The sequence below is a fragment of the Cotesia typhae genome, unplaced genomic scaffold (genome assembly GCF_013202065.1).
Source record: "Cotesia typhae breed Kobodo isofemale line unplaced genomic scaffold, CoteBio_Ctyphae contig_44, whole genome shotgun sequence".
Lineage (NCBI taxonomy): Eukaryota > Metazoa > Arthropoda > Insecta > Hymenoptera > Braconidae > Cotesia > Cotesia typhae.
Window position 1 is genome coordinate 74,646 of NW_027423753.1, and position 26,046 is coordinate 100,691.

General features: G+C 30.4%; 1 protein-coding gene across 3 annotated transcripts in view; it reads left to right on the forward strand.

Moving 5' to 3' along the window:
- The window catches only part of LOC141528773 (homeobox protein araucan), a 35,925-nt gene that overhangs the window by 7,932 nt on the left and 1,947 nt on the right, over positions 1–26,046 (forward strand). The window contains exons 1-6 of one of the 3 annotated variants that reach the window (XR_012479461.1): positions 8,094–8,633; positions 12,031–12,426; positions 15,062–15,195; positions 20,192–20,550; positions 22,229–23,459; positions 23,565–23,656. Coding sequence is in view for 1 of the 3 variants with exons in the window: in XM_074244994.1 (XP_074101095.1) it covers positions 12,031–12,426; positions 15,062–15,195; positions 20,192–20,550; positions 22,229–23,459; positions 23,565–23,604 (2,160 nt within the window). In the remaining 2 variants the exon portion in view is untranslated. Of the gene's footprint in view, positions 1–8,093; positions 8,634–12,030; positions 12,427–15,061; positions 15,196–20,191; positions 20,551–22,228; positions 23,460–23,564; positions 23,661–26,046 lie in introns of those variants that run through there. The other 2 variants (XR_012479460.1, XM_074244994.1) reach the window with 2 other exon arrangements.

A 26,046-nucleotide genomic window follows, 5' to 3' on the forward strand; every position in this document is an offset into this window, starting at 1 on the left:
TTAATTAAAAAAAAAATTTTTTTTAAATACTGTATTCAAATTGAATTTTCTTGTTATTAATTATTTTTGTAAAATAGACAATATTGATAATATTAAAATGAGGAATCGTCGCGGTATAGGTAAAAAATTTCCTTCTCTTTTATTGTAATACTCACCTGAATCGTCTGAAAAATTTCCGTGTCCTACAGGGCGGTCCATTAGCCTATTAGTGGACCTGCAGGTGTCTCGAATCTTGAATCTCGAGGTGCATTTATGGGTACGCGGTAACCCCATATAAATACTTGTTATACCTATACCTATACTCATATGTATAAATAGAGTTTATATAGAATATAGAGCTCAGCTCCCACGTTCTCCAAGTGTACCCTGAGCATCATCACCACCCCGCATTATAATACAACATATTATACAAGAACCCCAAGCATAGGTGCCAGAAGTTGAGTCAAACTGCATATTCATGCGCAACGAGAACCAAGAAGCAAGTATAGAGCCGAGAGCGTTAACGACCAGGGCGTGTAACGCTAAATTTCGTAGCGTGTCTCTGTCCAGTTATCCACGCATAATCTGTCCTTAAGGCGCGATTCTGGCACCTCTACTTCTCTACTTCTCTACCTTTACTACCTTTTACTGTTTCTACTTACATCATCCACTCGCCTCTATATATTATTATTATTATTATTATTATTATTATTATTATTATCATTATCATTATCATAATATTCAAGTTTGTTAATTAAATCACTTATTAACAATTTATATTTATTATAATTTAAATAATTATGGTTGTCAGTTATATCTTCAGTGTAGTAGACTTGTTGCACTTTACGTTGTACCCTATTTCGTTCCTTTACATTATATCATCTACTAAGTATTTTTATCTATATATATATATATATATATATATATATATATATATATATATATATATATATATATATATATATGTTATTATTTATTGCATTTGATACACTTTATTTCCATCCTATTACTTGAATTCATATATTATTGATTGAGTTGACACAACACAAGTAATTGACAATACTGCTCAGGGATAATAATAAAAGGTTCGGGTTCGGTTAACGCACGTGCATTTTTACCGCGACACGTGTTAATTTTTACTCATTTCCTTTTGTATATATATTATGTATGTTTCTACTTAATGTACTAACATATCCGTATACGTTGTTCCATCGAGTAAAATATAACTAAGTGCCAATATAAAAGCTAACTTTAATTTTCCGTGTTTAAAATTTTTTTTTTTAAAATGACAATTTATTTCAATAGGAAACGACCCTATATATATATATATATATATATATATATATATATATATATATATATATATATATATATATATATATATATATAAGTATACCCTATACTTTATACCGTCGGCACTTGATTAGGCAAAACCACTTGGTTGACAGGATGCTTACTTATTTAGTATTTTTTCATTTACTTATTGAGATAATTTTTTATACCCAGTAAAATGTTAAAAAAAAATCAATGAATTTATATTTTTATAGTGAAAATATATGTTATTTATTGTTATTGACATGGATGCGGCAATAAATAAAAGTATATATGTAGTATCTACGATGTACATATATAATATATAAGGTTTAGAGTATAAGTTTGAGGATAAATATATGTATACTGTGCTGTAAGTTAAGTGTTAAAATTGAGAAATGGCGAAATGTTAGAAAGCTGATTCTTTTGTCGTTTAACCACCCTCGATACTAGATTATTTTTGTGCGGGGGCGTCGTGCCGTTAACCACCTTTTTCCGCTTATTCAGCAATCATTCAATTCGAATCCCGGTTTTTACGCCAGTGGTAGTAAGCTACACCACTTCTGTCGGCGATAAAACTTAGTACCGCGAGTAGGAGGTTCCAAGGTCTTATAAGACCACATATATTATTTATTTTTTTTTTTTTTCAACTTGTGAAATCCAAGATATTAGAAAATGAAAAATCTTATAAAACTAAAAATGACTTGTAATAATTAAAAACGAAAAATAATGTAGGTTAATCTGGAATATATTTTTAAATAAAAGATATTTCATTAGAGAATATAGTTATATATAGGTATCATACATACCATCATATACATATGATTAAGTAAAGCATCAGTCTGATATTAATACCTCGAGGTCCCATAATACTTGTAGCCATCAAAACCCGAAAGTAAAATCAGCAGCTGCCGGTACGGGTCGTTTGCAGCACGCGAGTTCCGAGCTCTCACCTGTAACGTATAGTATCTTCCTTCCTTCCATCACCGGCTATACATTAGACGTCTTATCCAAAATTCACGCTATATACGACATCGTCCTCTTGTATGCTCCGACCTCATTTGTTGTTTTTTCTTTCTATTCCCTCCCAACCACTCATCTGAATTCACCTCAAAATTCGCTCTTTTTCCCAACTTATACTACTCGACTATACACCCTATATTATATCATTCATGTATACTCTAATCTACAAGATAGATTTAAATCATCTATTATTATATAGTCAAAGACTGTAATCTTAATAAAATACCTACTTTCAACCAAAGCAGAAAAAAAAATGAAATATTAAAAAAAAAAAACCTAAAACATACCGTAGTGTTAATTTTTTATTACAACTATTATGTATGGATATCAATGAAATAATTATAGGGCTTCTAAAACCATCACCTGGACGATCTAGGAGATAAATAATATTACCTAAAACGTCTATACCCAGGCTTATTTATTTTATTTTGTTTGCCATTTACTTATCAAAAAATTAAAATACATAATAATAATTATAATAATAAAATTGAAATTACAATAATTTTCATGCCGGAATAAAATCAATTGTCAAATTATGACTGACACACGTACATGTCAATAAACGACATCTATCAATTATAATATAAAATATATATATATATATATATATATATATATATATATATATATATATATATATATATATATATATATATATATATATATATATATTGTATTTATTGGAATCCGTCGTCATATCGGAGGTTATACCAACTAAGTAATTGGTTTGCTGGGTTAATCACAAGGATAATCACGGCGAGTATCGTGTAGTAAAGGATATATATATATATATATATATATATATATATATATATATATATATATATATATATATATATATATATAATAATATATAAAATATATATAATAATATTGGAAGCAATTTAATAAATTCTACAAGAAGCGAGTTGTCGGTAAGGATCAAAAGAAAGGATCACGTAATTGGTGGGGATCGATATTAAACAGCGATCGATTCTCACGCTCACATTCGATGTACACAGTTGAGGCACGCTTTACTTATATATATATACGAGTGGTAACAGATTTATTTAAAACTCGCTTCCTATTAACGAGCATAAAAAATGTTTAAGGTTTTAATTAACGGCTCGTGTTTTCAGATTAATTGTTTAAGAGTTACTATCTACTAAAAGGAGCCAAAAATTTTTTAGATTAGTTATTTGCTCATATTATAAATATTTGCCTTTTCAAACGGAGAAGCTGCTCATATTTTTGCGTAATAATCTATTGAGAATATATCGAGTAGTTGTAATTGAAATATTATATGTTTATTCGTATATTATTTTAGAAATTTTTCAAGTTATTTAACGAGTTTTATGGATTTTTAAAGCTCACATAAATTTAATAATAATGTAACAATGTCTCAAAAGTAATTATTTCTTTATTTGATTTTTTATTATAACCAGATTTTGATGTCTTAGTTTTTAATTTGGTAAAAAAAACTTTTATAAATATATATGGATCTATACTGGGTTGGTAAAATACTTAAAAACAATTTATTATTATTTAATATAAACTTTTTGTATTGAAAACGGTAACAGGGTCTTTTTTAATGTTATTGAGAGGCGATATTTATAAATCTTTTGTTGATAACAATAAAGACCGATCATATATCGAGACGATTGAGGATTTCTGGAGAATTTTAATGAAGATGAAGGATAAATTGTCATGGAGTAGTCTTATTGAAATACCTGTCTCAATACCTTGACAGAATAAATAATGGATATGCTGATCATGATGATGATCACTGATGGCATATATGTCGATTAAATAAATAATTATAGGATGTGCGAGCGCCGTCCAAGGTTTACCCCTCTCTTTCTTTATCTTTTTATATATTTAATATTGTATACTCATACACCAATGTCCCGCTTCCATATACATCGACACTAACTGGCGTCAATATACTTTCCCACGCGTGCAATCTCACGCCGTTGGAATTCAGCTAGAATTTTCATTCATCTTTCATCTCGTTTCGGGGCTTTGTATTAAAATTTACAATTTATTCCCTGCTTATCATATGCTAAATTTTTTCAACACCTCAGTTAATTAATAATCATCACACTCATTGAGATATATATTTTCAAAATTTTTACTCATATTGAGAGTTGAATGTTGACTTGAAAAATTTTTTAATTTTTATTTAAGTTGTAAAGAAAAGGATTTATTTCATTTAAATATTCAGTTTTTAATAATCAAATTTTTCAGTCTTAAATCATTTTTTTGTCACGGCATGGTTTATTTATTTTTTTTTTTTGTTATATCTTTTAGTCTAATAAAAAAAAAAAAAAAAAATATATCCCCTGGCGACAAAAATGATTAAAAAAAAAAATATAATGCATATGCATATATTTCGGTCTATATGACGGTTGTATATTTTGGTGATATAGTTTAGGGGTAAAATGGAAATGCTCGAGCAGCGGGAGTCATTGGGAACCCCGCGGTGTTTGTTGAAGTATCGACTACGAGAATGGATAATAAACCCCGACGGGCCGTCGTATTCGCTCAAGTTACTTGTAACTCTCTTTTATATTTTAATCGAAAATAAAAAAATAAAATTGTTTCAGATTTACCATAAATAATTTTTTAAAAATATATATTATTTTTATGAATTACAAAAGAGGGATGAGAGTAAAATCAGTTTGTGTAAAAATAATTGAGAGTGTTAATAATATACATTAACAGGAGATTCGTAAAGGTTGATTAGAATAGGCTTATGACGTTAGGTAGTCCCGGTTGTCTGTATCAATATTGGGTGTATCCTGGATCTGGATGGATAAGCTTCTATATATATTCCACCCATAGCCACGACACCTTCTTCACCCGGCCATAGCCTGCATGCCACCACTTTGGTTCTATATATATGTATATATCCCTAGTTATGTATATGCGCATCGATAATTATACATGCAATATAGGAGAGAGCGTGACTGTCGTTATTGTCGCGACAAAACGTTCAGGGATATATATATCCTTGTGGATAGTTGTGTACTCTGTATGATTAATCGCGGAGTGAATAACCCAACCGTTTTGGTCTACTCGTTACCTTTAATTATATATGTAATATATCGACTATTATATACTTGATGCACTTAATACTATTGCATAGTGTATATAAATAAATAAATACTATATATGATATATAACAAAGTTGTAATGACAAAGACTATCAATGACATTTTAAACAAGTGTGTGTATTTAAAAACTCTTTATTTATCTGATACCGTCTCTCGGCACTCATATTTTATGTTCTTTAATAAATTACATACTTTTAATTTCATTAATTGTCATTGTATTCAAACGTCTATTATTATATATTAAAAAAATTTACCTTACCTATTGATAACGTATGCGAATAATAATAATATGAAAAATTTTTAATTATATATACAAATACGTACGCCTGTAATTGACCTTTTAATTTCGGTATATTTGTCTATACAGAAAAACACACTCATATATATGTTTATTTAGATACTATAAAAAGATAAAAGATAATTTACAATAAAGTAATAAAAGGTTGTTAAAAATCGATGACAAAATGACAACAACCATTTATTTTGTAGAGAAAAATATATTTACTTAGTAAATATGACATTGTACGTAATATTATGCAAAATATATTTTGGGTACTGTTTGGGAAAAATGGATACAATAAAAATGTTTTAGAATTGCATAATCGGTAGGTCATTAGATTTTTATGGCTGTCTTGACAAAGGGCGGTAAATCATCATAAAAATTTTAAAACTCAAACTATGTTGTATTCTGGGATTAGCGTTGCGTCTACGGGTGCGAGGTACTTCTATATATACAAGTTTACAAGTATATATCTTTACTTGAAATAGTAATAGAGTAGTACAGATTGCCGTTAAAACTTTGTTAAACTTTAGTTTTGGTCTATCAGAAAATATATATATATATATATATATATATATATATATATATATATATATATATATATATATATATATATATATATATATATATATATATATTTAGTCAGGTATATCCTGTACAAGTTGTCTTATCTTTAACAAATGATCCTGCCTGTTGCTCATCTCATTCCCTTTACCTTATTTCATTATTCCCTACAAAGATATAGATGCTCCAGCATTTCATTTTTGTCTTTTTTTATAATATTCGGCTTATTTACGTTGAGTACATAAGGCTTAACCAAATCAAAGAAATAACAGCCGAGTAAATACGTTTATATCTAGAGCTATTTTTAGGGACGCAGACCCAACCTAGACAAAACTAGATACTTTTCGACCTGTTTTGGTAATCCCATTAACCTCGAACTATAAGAATTTTTGGTTACATGTTTCAATAACGAAAATCTTTAAATCTAATAGAAAATATATTTAACACAAATATTATGTTTAAAAAACCATTTTTTTTTCCTAATCTGTGTACAATAGGAAGGTCTACCTTGAAATATGTACTCAATTTTCCACTTTCTCTTTTATTGCCATTCTTCGTTTTTTTTTTTTTTTTTTTTTTTTTGTATTTTTAAATTTTTAATTATGAAGACAATACCAAATGCATTAAATTAAAAAAAAGAAAAGAAATAAATTTTTCTATTTCTATACTAAATAACTGGTATGATTTAGGTGAATATACACTTATTTTATTATAAATAATACCGTCGATATTGCAACAATAAAATCTCAAATTTGAAGCTTCTTTTGATTTACTTATACAACGGTTGGATTTATAAAAAAAGTCAGAAATTGTTTTCGATAATTTTATATTGATTACTACTGTCTTATTTGAAGAATTATTTTTCCGTAAAAATGAATATATATAAGGTGAATATGTTTACTATGAAAAATAATAAATTAGTGTAAATAATCAATATCTTAACAAGCTTGTATACTTATAGATTAATAAATTAATAATTAACTACATGGATAAGTTTATCTAAACTATTCAAGTGTTAGTAAGCATAAAAAAGTTTTAAAACAGTTATCATCCTGTAAAGATAACTCCAAAAAACATACATACATACATACAATAAACATATATAAATATAATACAAGAGTGTTAGCAATATTCTGGTATCAGGTAAAAATGAATAGGAACAACGATAAAGGTTTTTTTTTTTTTTATTTAAAAAAAGTAAAAGACAAAAAAAAAGTGAAGACAAGCTGAGATTTATTCAAGTCCCGTGCCAACGAAGTTGACAAGAGTCGAGCCGCGTAAACACCCTCGCTCTTTGTTCTTCTCTGGTGCTAAACAAAGATAAACTATTCGTACATACATATACGTACAGATATGTAGATACGTACATACGTATCCACTCTACTCTATCGGCTCAGAGCGTAACAAGTGAGAGAACTCACCAAAAATACTCATCCGAGACGAAGAAGCAAACTGAAACAAGAAAACCGCATCATTTTATATTTTCTTGTTCGAGGGCGGAGCTTAGGGCGTGCCCAATATAAGGCACGCCTTTTTTTGTTTTGATAGCCAATCGCCTTATTGCAAATTCTCTCTTAGGAGTCAATTTTGTTTGCTTTCTTGTTCTCTGATTGGTTGGCGGGATTATAGCCCCGCCCAATCACCAAAAAGTGGGGTAAATTAGTTAATAGTAAGACCGTAAGAGGGACTGATTGTTTCAGTTGATTTTGAGCCTTAGAGTGGATACCGATGAAGTGGTGTGAGTGTAAGCGAGTCAGTCGAAGACTGGAGAGCCCTGTGAGAGCAGGGGACGGACTACTCTCTTATTAAATAAATAATTGTTTTTTTTTTTTTTTTTTTTTTTCCATTTAGATTTTTAATATTTTCGCGTGTGCTAGTGCTGCATTATTATATTTTGTATTTTGTTACAACAAAATCATCAATTTCTTGAATATAATCCACATTGTTATTACGATTACTGGTATTAATAATTGTTATTATTGTTGTTATTAATGTTGTTATTGTTGTTGTTGTTGTTGTTATTGTTGTTTTTGTTTATATAATAACACGTGGCCAATAAACAAAAGAACAAAGTGTTTTACAATGAAGCAAAAATTTAAATACCACTGCCTGAATTTGGAGTAAAAGTATCACAAACACATATGTTTGTTTATTTTTTCGTTTTTTTTTTATTTTTTACTTTTTATTTCAACCATTATTTAATATATCATTGATAACAATAACCAAAAAAAAAAACAGTGAATTAACTTTAAATGTGTGCTACAGTGGGTGCTCGTGTTAAATTTCTGTGATTATACATATATAAGCAAAACTGTAACATAATTTTGTTTGTAATGTCAGCGTACGTGCAATTCGGATACTCTTATCCGTCGGCATCACAGGTAAAACTATTGTTTATTGTTTAAACTATTTACCAGTAACTTTGATAATTATTTAAACAAGTTGAATAAAATAATAAATAAGCTTTTATGTGATTATAATTTTAAATTGAGCAAGTAATTGGTATAAGAGACAGGTTTTTATTCTACTTGATTTAAAACGTGCACCTGCCAATTTATTTTTAGTTTTTTAGTTTCTTGATGGCTTTTTATCGGTTATTATTTTCTGCTATCAATATTTTTTTGTTATTAATAAACGTTGGTTTTACTTTTTTTTTTTTTTTTTTTTTTTTCTGTCAGAAATTATTAAATTTATTAATTTGTTTATTATTATTTTTTTTGGAGCGACGGCCGTCGCATATGATTATTAAAATTTTTACTTGTATATAATTTTTATTATTGTTAATAATAAAATAATATAACGATAGCAATCGATTGTATATATAAATACATACATATATTATTAAGAGCATAAATAATTAATGAGGTTTATTTAATATTAATTGTAGAAATTCTGTTGAGACTGTCATGTATAGACTGTCATGTATACACCTGTCGCAAAATTGAATATTATGTGCGTTAACTTTTAAAAATAATTATTTCAACATTTTATTTCAACGGATAACTGTCATCTTATTATAATTGCATAAAATCCATTAATTTCCATAGTACCAGTTCAATTTAAATATTTGAATTTAAGTATTTAATTGTATAATATATTATTTATTAAATTACTCTCCTTATACTGTCAATGATTTGTTCAATTTTTCATAATTATATTTCTAATTGCGTTATCATGCGTTTCGGTTTATTTTATTTTATTTTATTTATTTATTTTTTTTTTTCAATTTAATTAAAAAATATTGATAGATATAATTACAAAAGCTAATAATTTACTTGAGTATTATTTCCTATCGGAAAAAAATCCTCAAGATAATTCTTTTATTTAATTTTCGATTTATTTATTTATAATAATTATATAATCATCGCTTCAATTTTAATTCAAGTAATTGATGTAAAAATCGGTTACATTTAAATTGAAAACTTTTTAATTTAATTATTTTTAAATATTCTCAATAATATAATTTATATTATATTATTAAAATTACTTTATCCTCTTTTGTGGTTAAAAAAAAACAACCAGTGTCTAAATAATAATAATAAACATAATAAAGAGTGTCAGCTTTACTAAAAAATACAACTTAATTAATAAAAAATATATAATAAGCGTACATATGATATGAAAGGAGCAAAATAAATTTCTATTGTTATTTTATCTCCGAGTGACATTAAAACAATTTTTTTACCTGAAAAAAAAAAAAAAAAAAAAAAATTCTCAATATCACACAATTATACATTATTAAAACTCACTTACTTTAACTTGTTATTAATTTAATCTAAAATCAGATCATTATCAACGCTATGTAAAAAAAAAAAAAAAAAAAAAAAAATGACTTTCTCTCAATTACAAACGAGCCATTATTAAACTCTAAAATAATTATTGATAATTTATTGAAATTATCAGTGCATAAATTATATATATATATATATATATATATATATATATATATATATATATATATATAGTTAAATATGTTGTTTTTTTTTTTTACATATTTTGAAAATCCCGGCCATAATAATGTTTTGTTAGTTTTTATTTGAAGAGCAGGCGCGAGCGCAGACGTACAAACTACTTGATATATGTATTTATTAGAATATAAATTTGAGTATATGGATATGAGGACTTAACTTTCTATATAATCTATCTGAATAAGATTGTGCCACTCATGACTAAAGTATATAAAGAGGGGCCCAGGGGTTCACCAGGGGGTATTATATCCAAGTACAGAGAGTAAGATAAAACTTGTATATGTATTTTTATATATATATATATATATATATATATATATATATATACACGAAAGAGAACAAAATAAAGTTGTGAGAAAATATTTATTCTTACAATGTAGATGTGTCAGTGCGATTGGTGTTTCCCTCATACCAATGACAACACAATTGGTAAACATATGTAACATATGAATAATAACATGGCAATATATGCTCACACTGGGCGTTTACAATTATGGATCATTTTAATTTTTATTACTTTTGATATTATTTACAATAACAATAATCTATGCCCTACAATTACAAATTATTTGTCTTTTACAAATAAAATTAGTAATACGAAAATATACACATATAGTTATATATTTTTCAGCAGTTCAAGACCGACGGATTAATCTGATATCCTTGATTACCTTGTACATACATTTACTGATATCTTGGATAATAATCAGTGTTAATTTTATAGTTAAATTTAATAAAACATGAGGTTTTTACATAGTGATTTACAAAGCTTTCTATATTATTTAAAGATATTTCAATTAATTACTATTATTACAAATAAATATTAAAAAACTTGGGGGATAAATTGAAGTTGTAACAGCAAAATTATTAGTTAGATAGTTACTCACTTGTGGAAGATTAAAGGGTAGTAGACTTTTGGAGCAAATAAATAAGAATAATAGATGGAAACTATATATTATTTATCTTGATTCAAAATGAGAGCCAATTAAATAAAAAATTTAGTAAAGATTGACACTTGTTGCATGGCTAAATACATTTTATCGATAAGCTTTGAAATATAAATAAATAAAGTAAAGTAAAGTATGTACTAAGTATGCGGGTTACAAGTTGATATACCATGCAAGTTATTATAATAACTAACTATAAATATATATAGAAGTAAATAAAGATATTACCAGTAGTATAGAGACTAGTTGTATTGCTTACCCGTCACTGGATAAATTTTCTCAACGTTTGTACTTGTGCTGTATTGACAGAACCGTAGTCCAGCCGTTGTACATCTACAAAAACCGGTTATATTACTCTTATTCTGGAATTGAACATCAGGTGCAACGGTTAACTTATAGCACACGCTGTACAAATATATATTTTATTTTCGGCTAATTATTATTATTATTATTATTATTATTATTATTATTATTATTATTATTATTATTATTATTATTATTATTAATTATTTAAGATATCCAAACTCTTGCCCTAAATACAATATTATAGTGATAAATTTATTAAGTGTATTATTATTACAATGGATAAATATGTATGATCAATTCAGATTGGTCGTTTATATTTTTTATTTTATTATCTGTCGTAACTATAAAAGTTAGCCAGTTTCACGGGTTGTTTTATGCTTAACAATTCTCGATTCGCATTGAAAACATAAACCTTTATTTAGTAAGAATAAAAAATAATTATTTTAATAAAGTTTTATATCGGTTTACAGTGGAAAAAAAAAAAATTAATTGACCACTTTATTATTTTATTTTAATAATATAATAACGATAGATTACATTAAATTGAATTGCTGCAGTTGCTAGTAAGTGGAGGACAGCCAACAACAGCTACATCCCCGGCAGTATCATCTGGAGGAGCTCTGAGTCCTAGCGCACTATCACCATCGTCAAATGCCCGGACAACGAGTAGCGCAGTACCTAGTAGATCTGGAGGGGCCGAAACCCCAGTTGGGAGCTCCACCGGTGCTGGATGTTGTGAAAATGGAAGACCGATGATGACCGATCCGGTTACCGGGCAAACTGTATGTTCGTGTCAATACGACAGTGCGGCGCGTCTGGCCCTTGGGGCTTATCCAAGACTGGGCCCTCCAGCCACCTCTTATTCGACGTACCCTACACCAACACCCTCGGCTACTGATCAGGGACCCTATTCCAGTATTGGAATGGACAGTTCTGCTTTCTACTCACCTCTTGTAAGTTTACTCCAATTTATTATTAATAACAAGTCCATTATTATTATTATTATTATTATTATTATTATTATTATTATTATTATTATTATTATTATTATTATTATTATTATTATTATTATTATTATTATTATTATTATTATTATTATTATTATTATTATTATTATTATTATTATTATTATTATTATTATTATTATTATTATTATTATTATTATTATTATTATTATTATTATTATTATTATTATTATTATTATTATTATTATTATTATTATTATTATTATTATTATTATTATTATTATTATTATTATTATTAGTATTATTATTATTAGTATTATTATGTAGATTAAATAAAACTCCCTCGTCTTCCCCTCGTCTCGAGTGACCGTAAATAAAACTAAAACTTTGAATCTAATCATTTAATTAAGACTAATCCCATATAAACTCGTATGTTTCTACACGATATGAGTATAAATAAACGATAAAATATTAAATGTTATAATGTTTAATTTTATTGTACGTGTTTAATAGTTTTCATTTATTAGCAATTAAACTATTATATGTAAGACTGACTGTTAGTAACATCCATTAATGTTTATTTTATTTTAATAGTTCAAGGTTTAGATTTTTTTTTTTTTTTTTTCGTTTCGTTTGTATTTATTCTAGACATTTATAGTATGGTTAAAGTTTATTTTTTCGACTTGCGATAATATTTTATCGTTTTTAAAATCTAAAAATAATTATTCTTTATGAATAAATTGTATATAAATTAGTTGAAATAATAAACCTCCATAATTGTGAAAATAAAATAACATAAAATATAATGGATTTGAAGGAGCACGTGGCTATTGATGTGATTTAGTAAAAAATAAAAGTATAGAATAAGGAGGAAACGATAATAATAATAATAATAATAATAATAATAATAATAATAATAATAATAATAATAATAATAATAATAATAATAATAATAATCATATTAAGGGGTGTGTGTACATATGTATAAGTATGGTGAAGGACTCTTGGTATCAAGTAGAATAGAGTGTAGAGTCTCCTTGAGATCCTGTAGCCTGTAGAGTCTCGAGCCTGTAGAAATCTTTATGTGTATAAACACAAGTATAGTAGTAGAGCGTTATAAGAAGGTAATAAGACCCGGATTAGCATTGAATGAAATGGGCGGCGTGCGGCGCGACGTGGCGACAATAAGGGCAATAAGCATCAGCATCAGCATCAGTCGAGTTTAAGCTCCATAAGAGTAGTATAGAGTCCTCGTTTCCTTATGTTGAATAATATTCTGAAGCATTCAGGGTGGTCCTACTAACGTTTATTAGAAGAATATTATAAGATTATTACAATATTATCATCAGTTGACTTTAAAATTAAAAATAATGCTTGTATAGGCAAGACATGTTGAGCTTCGTAGTAACCTTCGACGTAATACTTTTTACATTTACCTGAAATATATACGCATAAAAGTATTTATGTATTTTTTAATTTACCAGCGTCCAAGAGGTATAAGTAAATCCAATACTACGGCTTCATCGTGTTATTGTATCTTATCTCAAGTATTTTATTCGATTAGACGCTATCCTCTATTATATACCCTCATATACGATTATAGTTAACATATATATTTTTTAAAAAATTAACTAAATAATTGTAAAATATATTTAACAAAAAGTTCTCGTAAATCGACTTTGGGGATTTTAAATCTCAATATATTGCTATACTACTGTTGAAAAAGGTATTCTTTAAGGTTGAGTAAGTGATGTAGACTTGACCAGTTGACCAGTTGACCAGTTGACCAGTTGACCAGCTGACCAGCTGACCAGCTGATCCAAGTAGAAAGACCGATACAAGTAGATCCAAGTAATAGATTCAAGTGAGTAGAGTAGTATTATAATTTAAGACGTCGTGACGACAGCGTTTAAGTCCTGGCGTCCTGGCGTCCTGGCGACCACCCGCGGGCCCGACGTCGTAAAAAGGCGCCGAGGTTCCTTCAACTAATCCTTGGAGGTCCTCATGCGTATATGATTGTTAGATGCGGTCGTATGACCTAGACATTTTTTTCTACATTCTTACCAATGAATCACACTCAACATATTATATACTTTTATTTTATCATTTTAAATTATATTATTAGGCAATGTATTTGGAAAAAATAAAAAAAAAACATATCATACTTATTTAATAAAAGTAAATCAAGTCAATTCATATTCGAGAGCAATAAGCAGATTTATTGCTCTAAATAAAGGAATTAAGAAACACATATAAAAATAATTAGATCCAGACGTGAAATATGAAACTTGTTGGCGCCAACCTTTTTCTCTTTCTCTTATTTTCATTTATATATATATATATATTTTTTTTTTTTTTTTTTTTTTTTCATTTACCACTTTATTTTATTTTTAAATATTGTATTGTCCCGAGTCCCGAGCCCTTTCATTACGTAGTTACTATTAAGGGGTTAATTAATTTTCTGTGTCAAATTATCCACAATATTTACGTCTCTTATTTTCCGGCAGCTGAAATTATTAATTATTCTTTTGTAAGACGCGTTAATAATAATAATAATAATAATAATAATAATAATAATAATAATAATAATAATAATAACAATGATAAATGTGTATTGCAACAGGGAAATCCTTATGGACTAAAGGATGCAACGGGGATGGGAATGACGGCGGATATGGGCGCAGCCTGGGGCACGGCGGCATTACAACCCGCCGCGACTGGATACTACCCCTATGATCCAGCGTTAGCTGCTTATGGGTATGTTTATAATTATTATTCCAATTATCAACTATTATTAAACTAATTAATATTTTATATTATTAAATAAATTTTATCTTATTTATTGGGTATATAATCGGCGCGTTAACTTTAATATAATTAATTATAATAATTTTTCAAGTGCGTATTTTAAGGGGTTTAAGAAAAAAAATATACCAGTACATATAAAAAAATATTTGGGCGGTTAAATTGTAATTTAGTTAGACCCTCGTAACAAGATTTACCGTATCGAAAATTTTATTTGACATTTATTGTGTTATATATTTTATCTCTTTCAATAATTTATTGTTTTGTTTTATTTATTTGTTTATTTTTATTAAACTTTAAACAATTACAGTACAGGTATACAGGTAGTAAATAATCTTAAACAATAATTAATTCATAACAACTCGAATTATAATTAGTCAAACAAAAAACTGCTCTCGAGTTTATCTCACTCCCAATAAACTTGAGGACCAAAAAACTAAACCTCTAGTTATTTCAGTGATAAAACTTTATCCAATTAATAATTAATCTCTAAATTACCAAGCTTTTTTGTTTTAATAACAACAAACAGATAAAGATATTACATAAAGCATTATATACAGTCTGAATAAATAATAAAGTAGGAACGAAAATTAAATTAAATTAAATTTTGTTAAAAATAAACAACAATGTAATATATAATAAATTAGAAATTAATTTGATTAGTCATACATAATATTTTTATGTTATATCTATTATTATTATTATTATTATTATTATTATTATTATTATTATTATTATTATTATTATTGTTATTAAGTACAAGTACAGAGAGAAAATAAAAAAGTGTATGAGTAATTTATTGATTGGCTTTCTCTGATATTGGACCTCGGGTTTCACCGGTTCACCGCTCCCGCTTTTGATTTGTCCCTGTCTGTTTTCTGTTTTCTGTTTTATATTTCATATTTTTCTCTTATACTCTGGCATCTCTGGCTCTTTATTTATGTATTACTTTCCTACAAAGATATTATAGGATTAGTACATGTACACTATATATAAGATGACATGTGTATTGTGAAGAATAAAATTAAGAGACTAAAAAGTGTTTAATCTTTGGTCATGTCTCTATTTCTACACCTCCATCATCATATACAATATCATCCATCAGACTTTTGTAAAAAGTTATTATAAAAAGTACACTCACGCCTAAATACTCTTAGATATATGGCAGAGAAGTAGCGTCCCACAGGTGCTTTGCCGGTTTGCGTAATAGAGCAACAGCGAAATAGGCGGCATTAGCTTGCTTGGCAACCCTTTACAGTTTATACAGTTTATACAGTTTATACAGTTTATACATTTATTAACTTATTATTGTGTAAATAGTTTATTCCTATCCTCTATTATGAATGCCTCAGTTTTCATCTTCCATCTCTTAGTACCAACACCGTTTACACTTGTATTATTTTTATCTTCTCTGTTTACGTTTTGTATCTGTAAATTGTAATATAAAAACTAGAGAGTATTAGAGAATAAACAGAGATATGAATAGGGGATGAATAAGTTGTAAGAGAGAAAGAGAAAAAGTCAGGGAGGACGAGTCTCATCTCTACTGATGCATGGGCATTGTTTATCGCTGAATCCACCCTCGACTCAACTCTAAACTCTCAACTGGTAGCAGAGGCTCTTCACACCGAGTCTACTCTGGAAGCCGCTATTAATTTAGTTGCTTAATAATACCTAGGCCTCGAACCTCGAATCCTCCAAACCAGCCTATATATCCCTTCGTTGTTTCCTCTTCATTCATGTTACTGCTCATCTTTTAGCCGCTCATTCTGCTATTCTCACATGTTGTACCATTTTTATTTCAATATAAAAATAACAAATAACATTAAAATTATTCGATAAAAATTCAATTTAATAACTTTTACTTGAAACTATAGAAAAAAAATTCATCCAAAGTATATGCTAATGTCAAAAATAATAATAATAATAATAACAGCACCCGCATCAATATATATATATATATATATATATATATATATATATATATATATATATATATATATATACGCACTTAATTTAGTTTGTTATTTAATGCCGTTAAAACGTAAGTTTAATACATTATACATGCATGATAAAAGGTTTTATAGAGGAATAAAAATCCCCGGAATTCGTTCTTTTAATATACATATATACATATATTGGGTTTGTGCCTCATCCCTAACTCGGTTGCCCCCAGCATCACCTTTTTACTTTTTTCCACTACTTTAGCTCCAACCGTGAAAAGCTCTCACGCCTGCTCCAATACTCTTTTTTAATTTTTTTTTTTTTTTTCTGCTCCCTAATTTTATTTCCTCTTATTTTTCCTGGCAAATGTAAATCTTGTTAATCTCACTCCCGATATTTATTCCAAAATTATTATTAATACAGCACAACACCCGTTGCATTGCATCTCTTATTAGCATTTCGATTTATCAATTGAGCTTTGTTCTGGTTATACTTTTATATAAATTGTATTATAAAATATAATTAATAATTAGGTATACTACCAATATTGCGGTTGACCTTTCGAGATTGATATGATGTGATGCAGCTGTAATGAGACCATTCAAGTCGCCGATATTTACAGTCAATTATACCGATATAAAGATCCATCAGCAAACGCCCTCTTTACTCTATTACTGCTGTTATCCTTTTTCGGGTTTTAAAACCCGAGCCAGTAACCAGCTTCTATATTATTATTACCGAGTACCATAATAATAATTTAATACGTATGAAATTAATTTATTATTGCATCAGTTAATCAATGAATCGTAAAAAGATTATTATAAAAAAAGTGGGGATTTATTGATTGATTTAAGTGGGGTAGTATTTGATAAATACAATAAAAAATTTGTTGGTTAAGTGGCAAAAAGTATGCGGTTCATTAAGTTTTTGCCCAAGTTCTCGGATAATCCGCGGATTGTACTGTTGTACTCCCTCGTTTCTCGTTTGCGAACACGTAATGGCGTCGATCGATTTCCCGCTTCCCGCTTCCCGCTTCTCGCTTACTGCTTGCCGTTCTTCTCGTTTAAGGCACTAGGTTGTAATGCCAGCCTCTGTTTCTGGCTCTAGTCCGGCTGGCTTTTTCCCTTCTCCAAGTAACCTCTCAAGTTTCCAGAGAGATCTCCCTCCGACGGGCCTCCCATCTCCCATTATATACCATTTCTCCTCCTTATCCTTATCTTTATCCTATGGTGTACTGGCTGAGGCTCTGTGAGGGAATCATCTGAGAGACTCTGGAAGGCTCTGAGGCTGAGTTTCAGAGCAAGCGGTTTTATTGGAAAGGAGCTCACCGCCTTTCCCTTGTCGACGCCGCTTAATAGAGGGTGAAACCACCTTTTTTTCTTTTTTATTTTCTTCTTTGGTTGATTCTCTTTCTGACAACTGGGTTTTTTTTTTTTTTATTTTTTTTTTTTTAATTTCATTGCGGGTTGGAAACTTTTTCCAACGATTGCCTGCCCTATCAAACAAATCGGTGAACGACTCTGAGTTTCGTCAATCCAACTTTATTAATTTAATTCATAAAATAATTATTGCAAATGATCTTATCATCACCATTATTATCTTTTTTCAATTGATCCATCATCTTTAATAAAATAAAAAAAGTAAACTTTATGGCCGTTATGGTTTTGATAAGTTAGTATTGATAAGGTTGAGCTGTCAATTCAAGTCCCTGATATTCTCTGATATTCCCTGATATTCCCTGATAATGACTAGTAGCCAGTATATCTATGTATAATATAAAAGTGACGGTATATTTGGTTTACTTATTATCCAGTGGGCACTTGGTATTGTGTATTGTATTGTATTGTATTATATTATATTATATTATATCGTATCGAGTCGTATCGTGTCATGTTGTGTTTATAACAGCTATATAATGCCGCGGTGGTGAGATGGGGATCGATTGAATCGCCATTACCGTTCTCCTAAAATATATCCGAGAAAGACAGATCTGGGGTGTACCCTGCTGGTGATATATATGTAACTGAGAAAGACCGAGGTTGGTTGGTAACCATCAGGGAATAGCTATTGCCACTACACGCAGTGCAATAGAGAGTATAGATATATATATATATATATATATATATATATATATATATATATATATATATATATATATATATATATATATATATATATATATATATATATATATGTATATTGGAAAGTGGTAGGGTTTATATGTATACTGAAGTGTATGGATCTACTCGATAGAATCACAGCGACAACGCGTTACGTTGCGAGGGTGGTTTATTCTGGCGTATACATTTGCTGTTACCCCATGGACGATAGAGGGTGGTATATAGGATGACGCCTGTACTGGTTTGGGGACGAGAAAAGAGAAAGGAGAAACGAGAAACGAGAAATGAGGGAAGAAAGCTTTATAGAAGCCCAGTGTTTGAGTGTTTGAATGTTTTAGTGTGTGCTGGGTTTGTGTATTAGATTCTACTAGGAGGGCGTGTTTTCCCTATCGTTACACTGTTATAGTATTATAGGTGTTATACATAACACGTAGACACAGTTAGGTGCTTATATCATCCAATAGCCAACAGCCAAACAGCCAAACAGCCACTATATATTTTCTCTTACTCTGGATGTATACTTGCTCTCGCATAAAAAATCGCTATGTCTTTCTCAGCAACTACTTTGTTAAATCCCTAGGGAATCCAAAATCTGAAAAAGCCAACAGCCCAAGAGAATTTCAATCCTGTGGGATAAATCATCCTCCAAAAGAAAGTCACTTTCCAAATTCTGTCAGTCAATATAATAATATTCTCTATTATAAAAGTATAGTGTAGGGAATATTTTATATATATATTATAGGGGGGGGGGGGATAAAGGGAGACATATCTAGACACAAGTATTGGTTTAGATTTTTCTCCTGCTGTCCTCTTGAAAATCTCTTCAACCTCTTAAAATAATGTATAAAATATATAATTAAATAATATATTAATTTGTTTTACAGATATGGAGCTGGATATGATTTAGCGGCGCGTCGGAAAAATGCGACGAGAGAATCTACGGCGACGCTAAAAGCTTGGTTAAATGAACATAAAAAAAATCCATATCCGACTAAAGGCGAAAAGATTATGCTGGCAATAATCACAAAGATGACTTTGACTCAGGTGTCAACGTGGTTCGCTAATGCAAGGAGAAGGCTTAAAAAAGAAAATAAAATGACGTGGGAGCCCAAGAACAAAACTGACGATGACGACGACGCGATACTTACTGACTCTGAAGATAATAAAGACAAGGATGATATGGCCAGTGATCACCGGAGTGATCGCGTTGGAGATGATTCACAACGGAGTCTAGATGACAATGGTATTTATTATATATGATTATTTTTATTAATAAAAAATTTTAATTTTAAAATAAAAAATCGTGTGGCTCGCGGTGGTCAACATAATGGTCATCCATGTGGGTAAACACAGTGACGGGCTACGGGTTACGGGTTGCGGGTTGCGGATTGCGGGTTCCCGAGGAAAAGATTAATGGCCTTTCTGCTCCATTCGCTATCCCTTCTCTTATACCATCTTAGGCCCTTATAGCCTTATAATGCCACACAAATAATACACTCTATTTTTATAACCAATAGTTTAATTAAAAACAAAATAATAATTATCAAAAATAAATTGATGGTAGTGATAATGGTTTATAAAGGTCAAAAGTTAAAGAGCCACTTGTGAGAGTATCTGTTTAGTTGAGCCATAAGGTTCACTTTTATACTAGGGGTGAATTTTCAGAAGTAATATAGATATATAGTAGATATTAGGACCCTATTCCGCAAACTCTTTAGGACTCTCTCTTTAGGTCTTTAAATATTTAGCGAAAGGGCATGTGAAAATGAATTTAACCAAGTGAGACAGAATTAAATAGAATGAGAGAAAGAGAAAGAGAAAGAGAAAGAGAATTTTCGCTTGGGGAATTATCGGTTGACGAGCCATCAACTAAACAGAGGGTTGGAACCTCTTAATGAAATTCTCACCCCTTACCCTGCCTGACTGCTGGATGGCAGGCCCAGACAGAAAGGGACGCTCGGAGATTCTACCGAGAGACTACCGACACCTACTACTATATATACTATATATAAACCTAACTCTCTTTTGCTACTATTTAATTTGATACGGGAGAAACAGTGACACAAGATCCTACACCAATGTACAGTATGATGCTGTGGATGAGTGAAGAAAGCACCGTTAAAAGCTGCTGAGAAATAAGAGAGAAAGAAAAGAAAAAGCTGTGATATCCAGTAGATAAAAAAAAAAAAAAAAAAAAAAAAGAGAGAGAGAGAGAGAGAAAAATAAGGTAGGGGAAGGTGAAGGGGTGTATATAAAGCTTCGCCCTTGGGGATCTAAAATCTCTCGTCCCCAAAGTGGTTGCAGGCTTCGCTCCCTGGTTTTTTCACAGCATCCCTTACGGCTTAACTCATCTCAATAACCGGGTGTTGGGTAAAAGTAAAAGTAAAAGTAAAAGTAAAAAGGTTCAAGTGAGAAAGAAAATTTCTTGGTCCTTTTTTGCACTTGCTATTTTTCACTTTGTCGATTTATATCATCAGTTGAGTTTCTTGGTGGGTCTTTTATTCACTAGTATCACTGGTATATATCCCACAATGACACGCATCACAACGACACTTTCACACCAGGGACTATGAACCATTAACGGCAATATTGCTGGCATTCATTCAGTTGAACAGTACTATAAATAGTATTAATAGTATTAATAGTATTAGTGTAGAGTATCAAGAGTAAAATATAATAGTAGAGAAGAGAAGCTGAGTACACTTAGACCCTCGCCAATAATTAACGAGCCTGGGGATATATATAATATATATCTCTTTAGCTTATCGTCTTGCCCCTCAATTAACTCTCGTCTCCTAAATTTTTTAAAGCTGTATCAGTAACAAAGCCAACAAGTCGATCCCACTTTTAACCCTCGGCTCCATTAATCAAAACTTAATTATCATTTTTTAATAATAATAATAGTTTTTGATTTTTTATAGAACCAATTCGGCACGTAAAAGCTGAACATATGCACCACGATAAAGATCTCGAGGATGATGATGACTTGGACTTGGAAGAGGATCCTAGACGAGGTGACATGGGATATCATCACATGCCTCACCATCCTCACCACCATCATCATCATCATCATCATCATCACCAAGGCTACGGAGAGGAGCATCATTTGAAGGAAGAAGGAAAACCTGATTGTCAAGTGGGTGTGCCAATTCCCGCTACAAAACCTAAAATTTGGTCTCTCGCGGACACTGCGGCCTGTAAAACTCCACCTCCTAGCCATTCCCATGCGCATCAGCATCACCATCAGCAGCAACAACAATACCTACATCATCATCACTATGGCCTCCAGCAGCAGCAGCAGCAGCAGCAGCAGCAGCAGCAGCAGCACCAACACCACCATCAACAACTTCACCATCAAAATCTTCACCTGAATCAACATCAAAATCAACCCTGGCAATTGGGATCGACAAATCCAAGCACAGAAAATTCCAGAGGAGGTCTCAGTTCGTTTGCGCTTCCCTCATCAGCGACCTCAATGAGTCCCTCTGGTACCGGTCCAACTCCTTACTCAAATGTCTCGAGGTATGGTGGATTTCTTGGTTCCGCTAATCAACTCCACTACAGTTGCAATTCAAATGCCAATGCCAATCCAAATCCAAATCCAAACCCAAATTTAAATTCCTCGACATCCTCTTCAGCTTCATCTAGCACGGCGGTGGGGTTTCCCGAAGTTGGTACGGACACACCACCTCAAACCCCCCCGAACATGAAGGTGGCGACACCCAATGGTGTGATCCAAGCAGCTCCAGCTCCAACGTACTGCCCTGGTGGCATCATCACAACCGCCCTTCCTAATAGTAATAATAATACCAACAACAACAACAACAACAACAACAACAGTACCACTACCAATAATAATAATAATAATAATAATAATAATAATAATAATAATAATAATAATAATAATAATAATAATAGCAACAATAATAATAATAATCCAACGTCAGCAAATCACTATTCTGCCGTAACAAACGGAATTCTTTCGGCCAGTACTGGATATCTTTCCTCAAGTTCGGTATCCTCCGTTAGTAGCAACTCTTCGTCATTTGGATCGAGACTACAGAGTCCCCACAAAGAATTTGGAAATCAGAATGGTCTACATCAACAGACCACCGCAGAAGGTGCAACCGCATTCAAACCCTTTTACAAAGAGTAAGTTTTAATTCAACATTTTTTTTTTTTTTTTTTAATTGACAATTAAGTCAAGATACTGATTATTTGTAAATTTACCCTTACTTTAAGCTTTATTTATTCTAGATCACAATCTATGGCCAGTGGATTCGTGTCACCAGTTTAGAAATTAACACCTTCAATCTTAAATGGTTAATTTGGAGGATTGGATTCTCTAGGTAAGCTTATACTTTCATTTAATCATTACTTTTTAAGTCTTTCTATATTTATATTACTTAAATTCTTTTAAAATTTTTAAAACAAAATATTTTATATTTTATTTTTATTGTGAATGACAAGCCACCTTAACGTCTATAAAGCAGTGATCCTAACCCTTTAAGGTCGAAAGATCCAAGTTATCGTCACGTGAAAAAAACTATATTAAAAATAATATATATCTGATATAATTTAATAGAGAATTAGTGATGCATTAGTTTATTCTGAGCGAAGGAATGAATGGGATTAAAGGGAGTTTTAAACTTTTATAAATTACAGAATAGAAATGGTAATAGGTGGCGAGAATAAAAAAGCAAAACGAATAAAAGAATGGGTATAGAAAAAACATAAAAAAATAAAAAGGCTCGCTTCGAGACATCTTGCCCAAAGACCTTAGAGACCGAAGAGACCGAAGAGCGAAGACCGGGTGTTAGCTGGATGTCCTTATCTCGGCAATCTGATCCTAATTTATAGTCACGTCTCGAATAAACTAGTTTTCGCTGTCGTCACCTCAGACGATCGAGAACGTCGTCTTAGTTTGCCGGTCCCCAATCCCAGATCCCAGATCCCAAGTTCCAGGTCCGCAAGCTTCTCCAAGCCTCGGTTGGCCCTCCTCGGTTTCTGGCACCTTTTTTTTGTAATGAGAAATTTTCGCCACTCTCACCAACAACTACCCAGACTCGAAAATTATTATACTGGCACACATATAAACCATTTTAAACCATTTTAAAATAATCCGGATTTTTTACCCAACCACATTCTCGTACCCGGACGTTTATTGGAATTTATTTTTCCAACTTGATAAATATTATATTGCTCGGTGTTAATTAATGGTATTTAGAGTGACTGAGGGTATAGAAGGGTATAAAAAATAAAATTAAAATAATAGGCTCGTGATTGTAATTGGCAATTAGTAAGGGAATATTTAATTGTCATTGTAGACTAACTGAACGAGCTCGGGAGTATTGCTGGGGTTTTACAAGCTACCTTTCATATTGATTCAATACAGTTAAATGCCCACAATATCATAGTTTTTTGTTTATCTGTACTTTTTTTTCTATAATTAATTTTTTTTTTTATTCTATATCCCATTGTAGTTTTATCAGTTGCCAAAATATTTTTCTTGTAGTATATATCCAATTACTACTACTACTTTTATTGTTGGGTATTTACTTTTTTTTTTTTTTTTTTCCCAATACATCAAATTTTTACTAATTGCATTGTTAAATTTTTTATATTTTGATAGAAAAAATTTTTATTATTTAAAAATAAAAAAATAAAAAATAGAGAAAAGGAAAGGTGAAGATTAAAAAAAGAAAAAAACGAAAAAAAAAATGGGTAGATCTGCATAAAATTTGGGTTCTCTGGATATTTATAAATATTTTTGGTGGTGATGGTGGTTAACGGCTACTTGTTGTAGAATATAGTAGGTATATAAGTATAGAGTTATACAGAATGGTAGAATTCCGGGTGGATGGGTGTCCCCTTAATAAATCCTGAGGCTCGGGGCTCGGGGATCGGGGCTCAGGACTTGGGACTGGGTACTCGGGTGAAACCCCAAGCGGATTCTAAGATACTCGGCATGGATGGCGGCCATTCCATCCTTATTCTCCCGGTTTCACGGTTCTCACTCCTTCTCTATATAAATATAGTATCAACAGTAGTGTTGGAGATTGGAGACTGGAGACTGGAACGTTCTTTGTCCCACGAGTTAAGGAAATGCCTTGTCATAGAGGCGAGAATACCTGAGCAAGACCTGGACCAGCAACTCCCGTTGTTCACAAATTCTTCCCCACCCTCTTTATTCGCACTCTATTTTTAGTAATCTCTTTGCACTCTTCGTATCCTCCTCCTTTATTTTTATTTTTTAACTTTTAAACATTTATTTATTTATTTTTTTACATCAAGAGCAAAGCAGTCGCGATGAAACGATCGATTCGTTTTATATTAGGAACGGTTCAATGAACACGGCGCGTCAACGAATTATACGTTTCGCCGAGCAACAAGTGGTAAACCCGTTTCTTATTCGTGAGCCCCAGACTATTTTCAACTCAATATGGAAATTCGATAAAACGATAAAATTTATTTTATTTTAATAATAATAATAATAATAACAATTTATTCGATTGCAAGGGGTTCCATTAGTGATTTTAATGAGAATTAGAATTTATTACATAGAATAATAATATACAGCAATTCCCTTGAGTATATTTACTGTATTTACTCTATAAACTTGTCAGAGTTTATGCTATTTAATCGTATAACCCTTTATTGTTACAAAACTATTGTTAATAATTAATCTATAATCGATACAATAATAATAATAGTAAAGAATCAAAGGATTAAATAATCA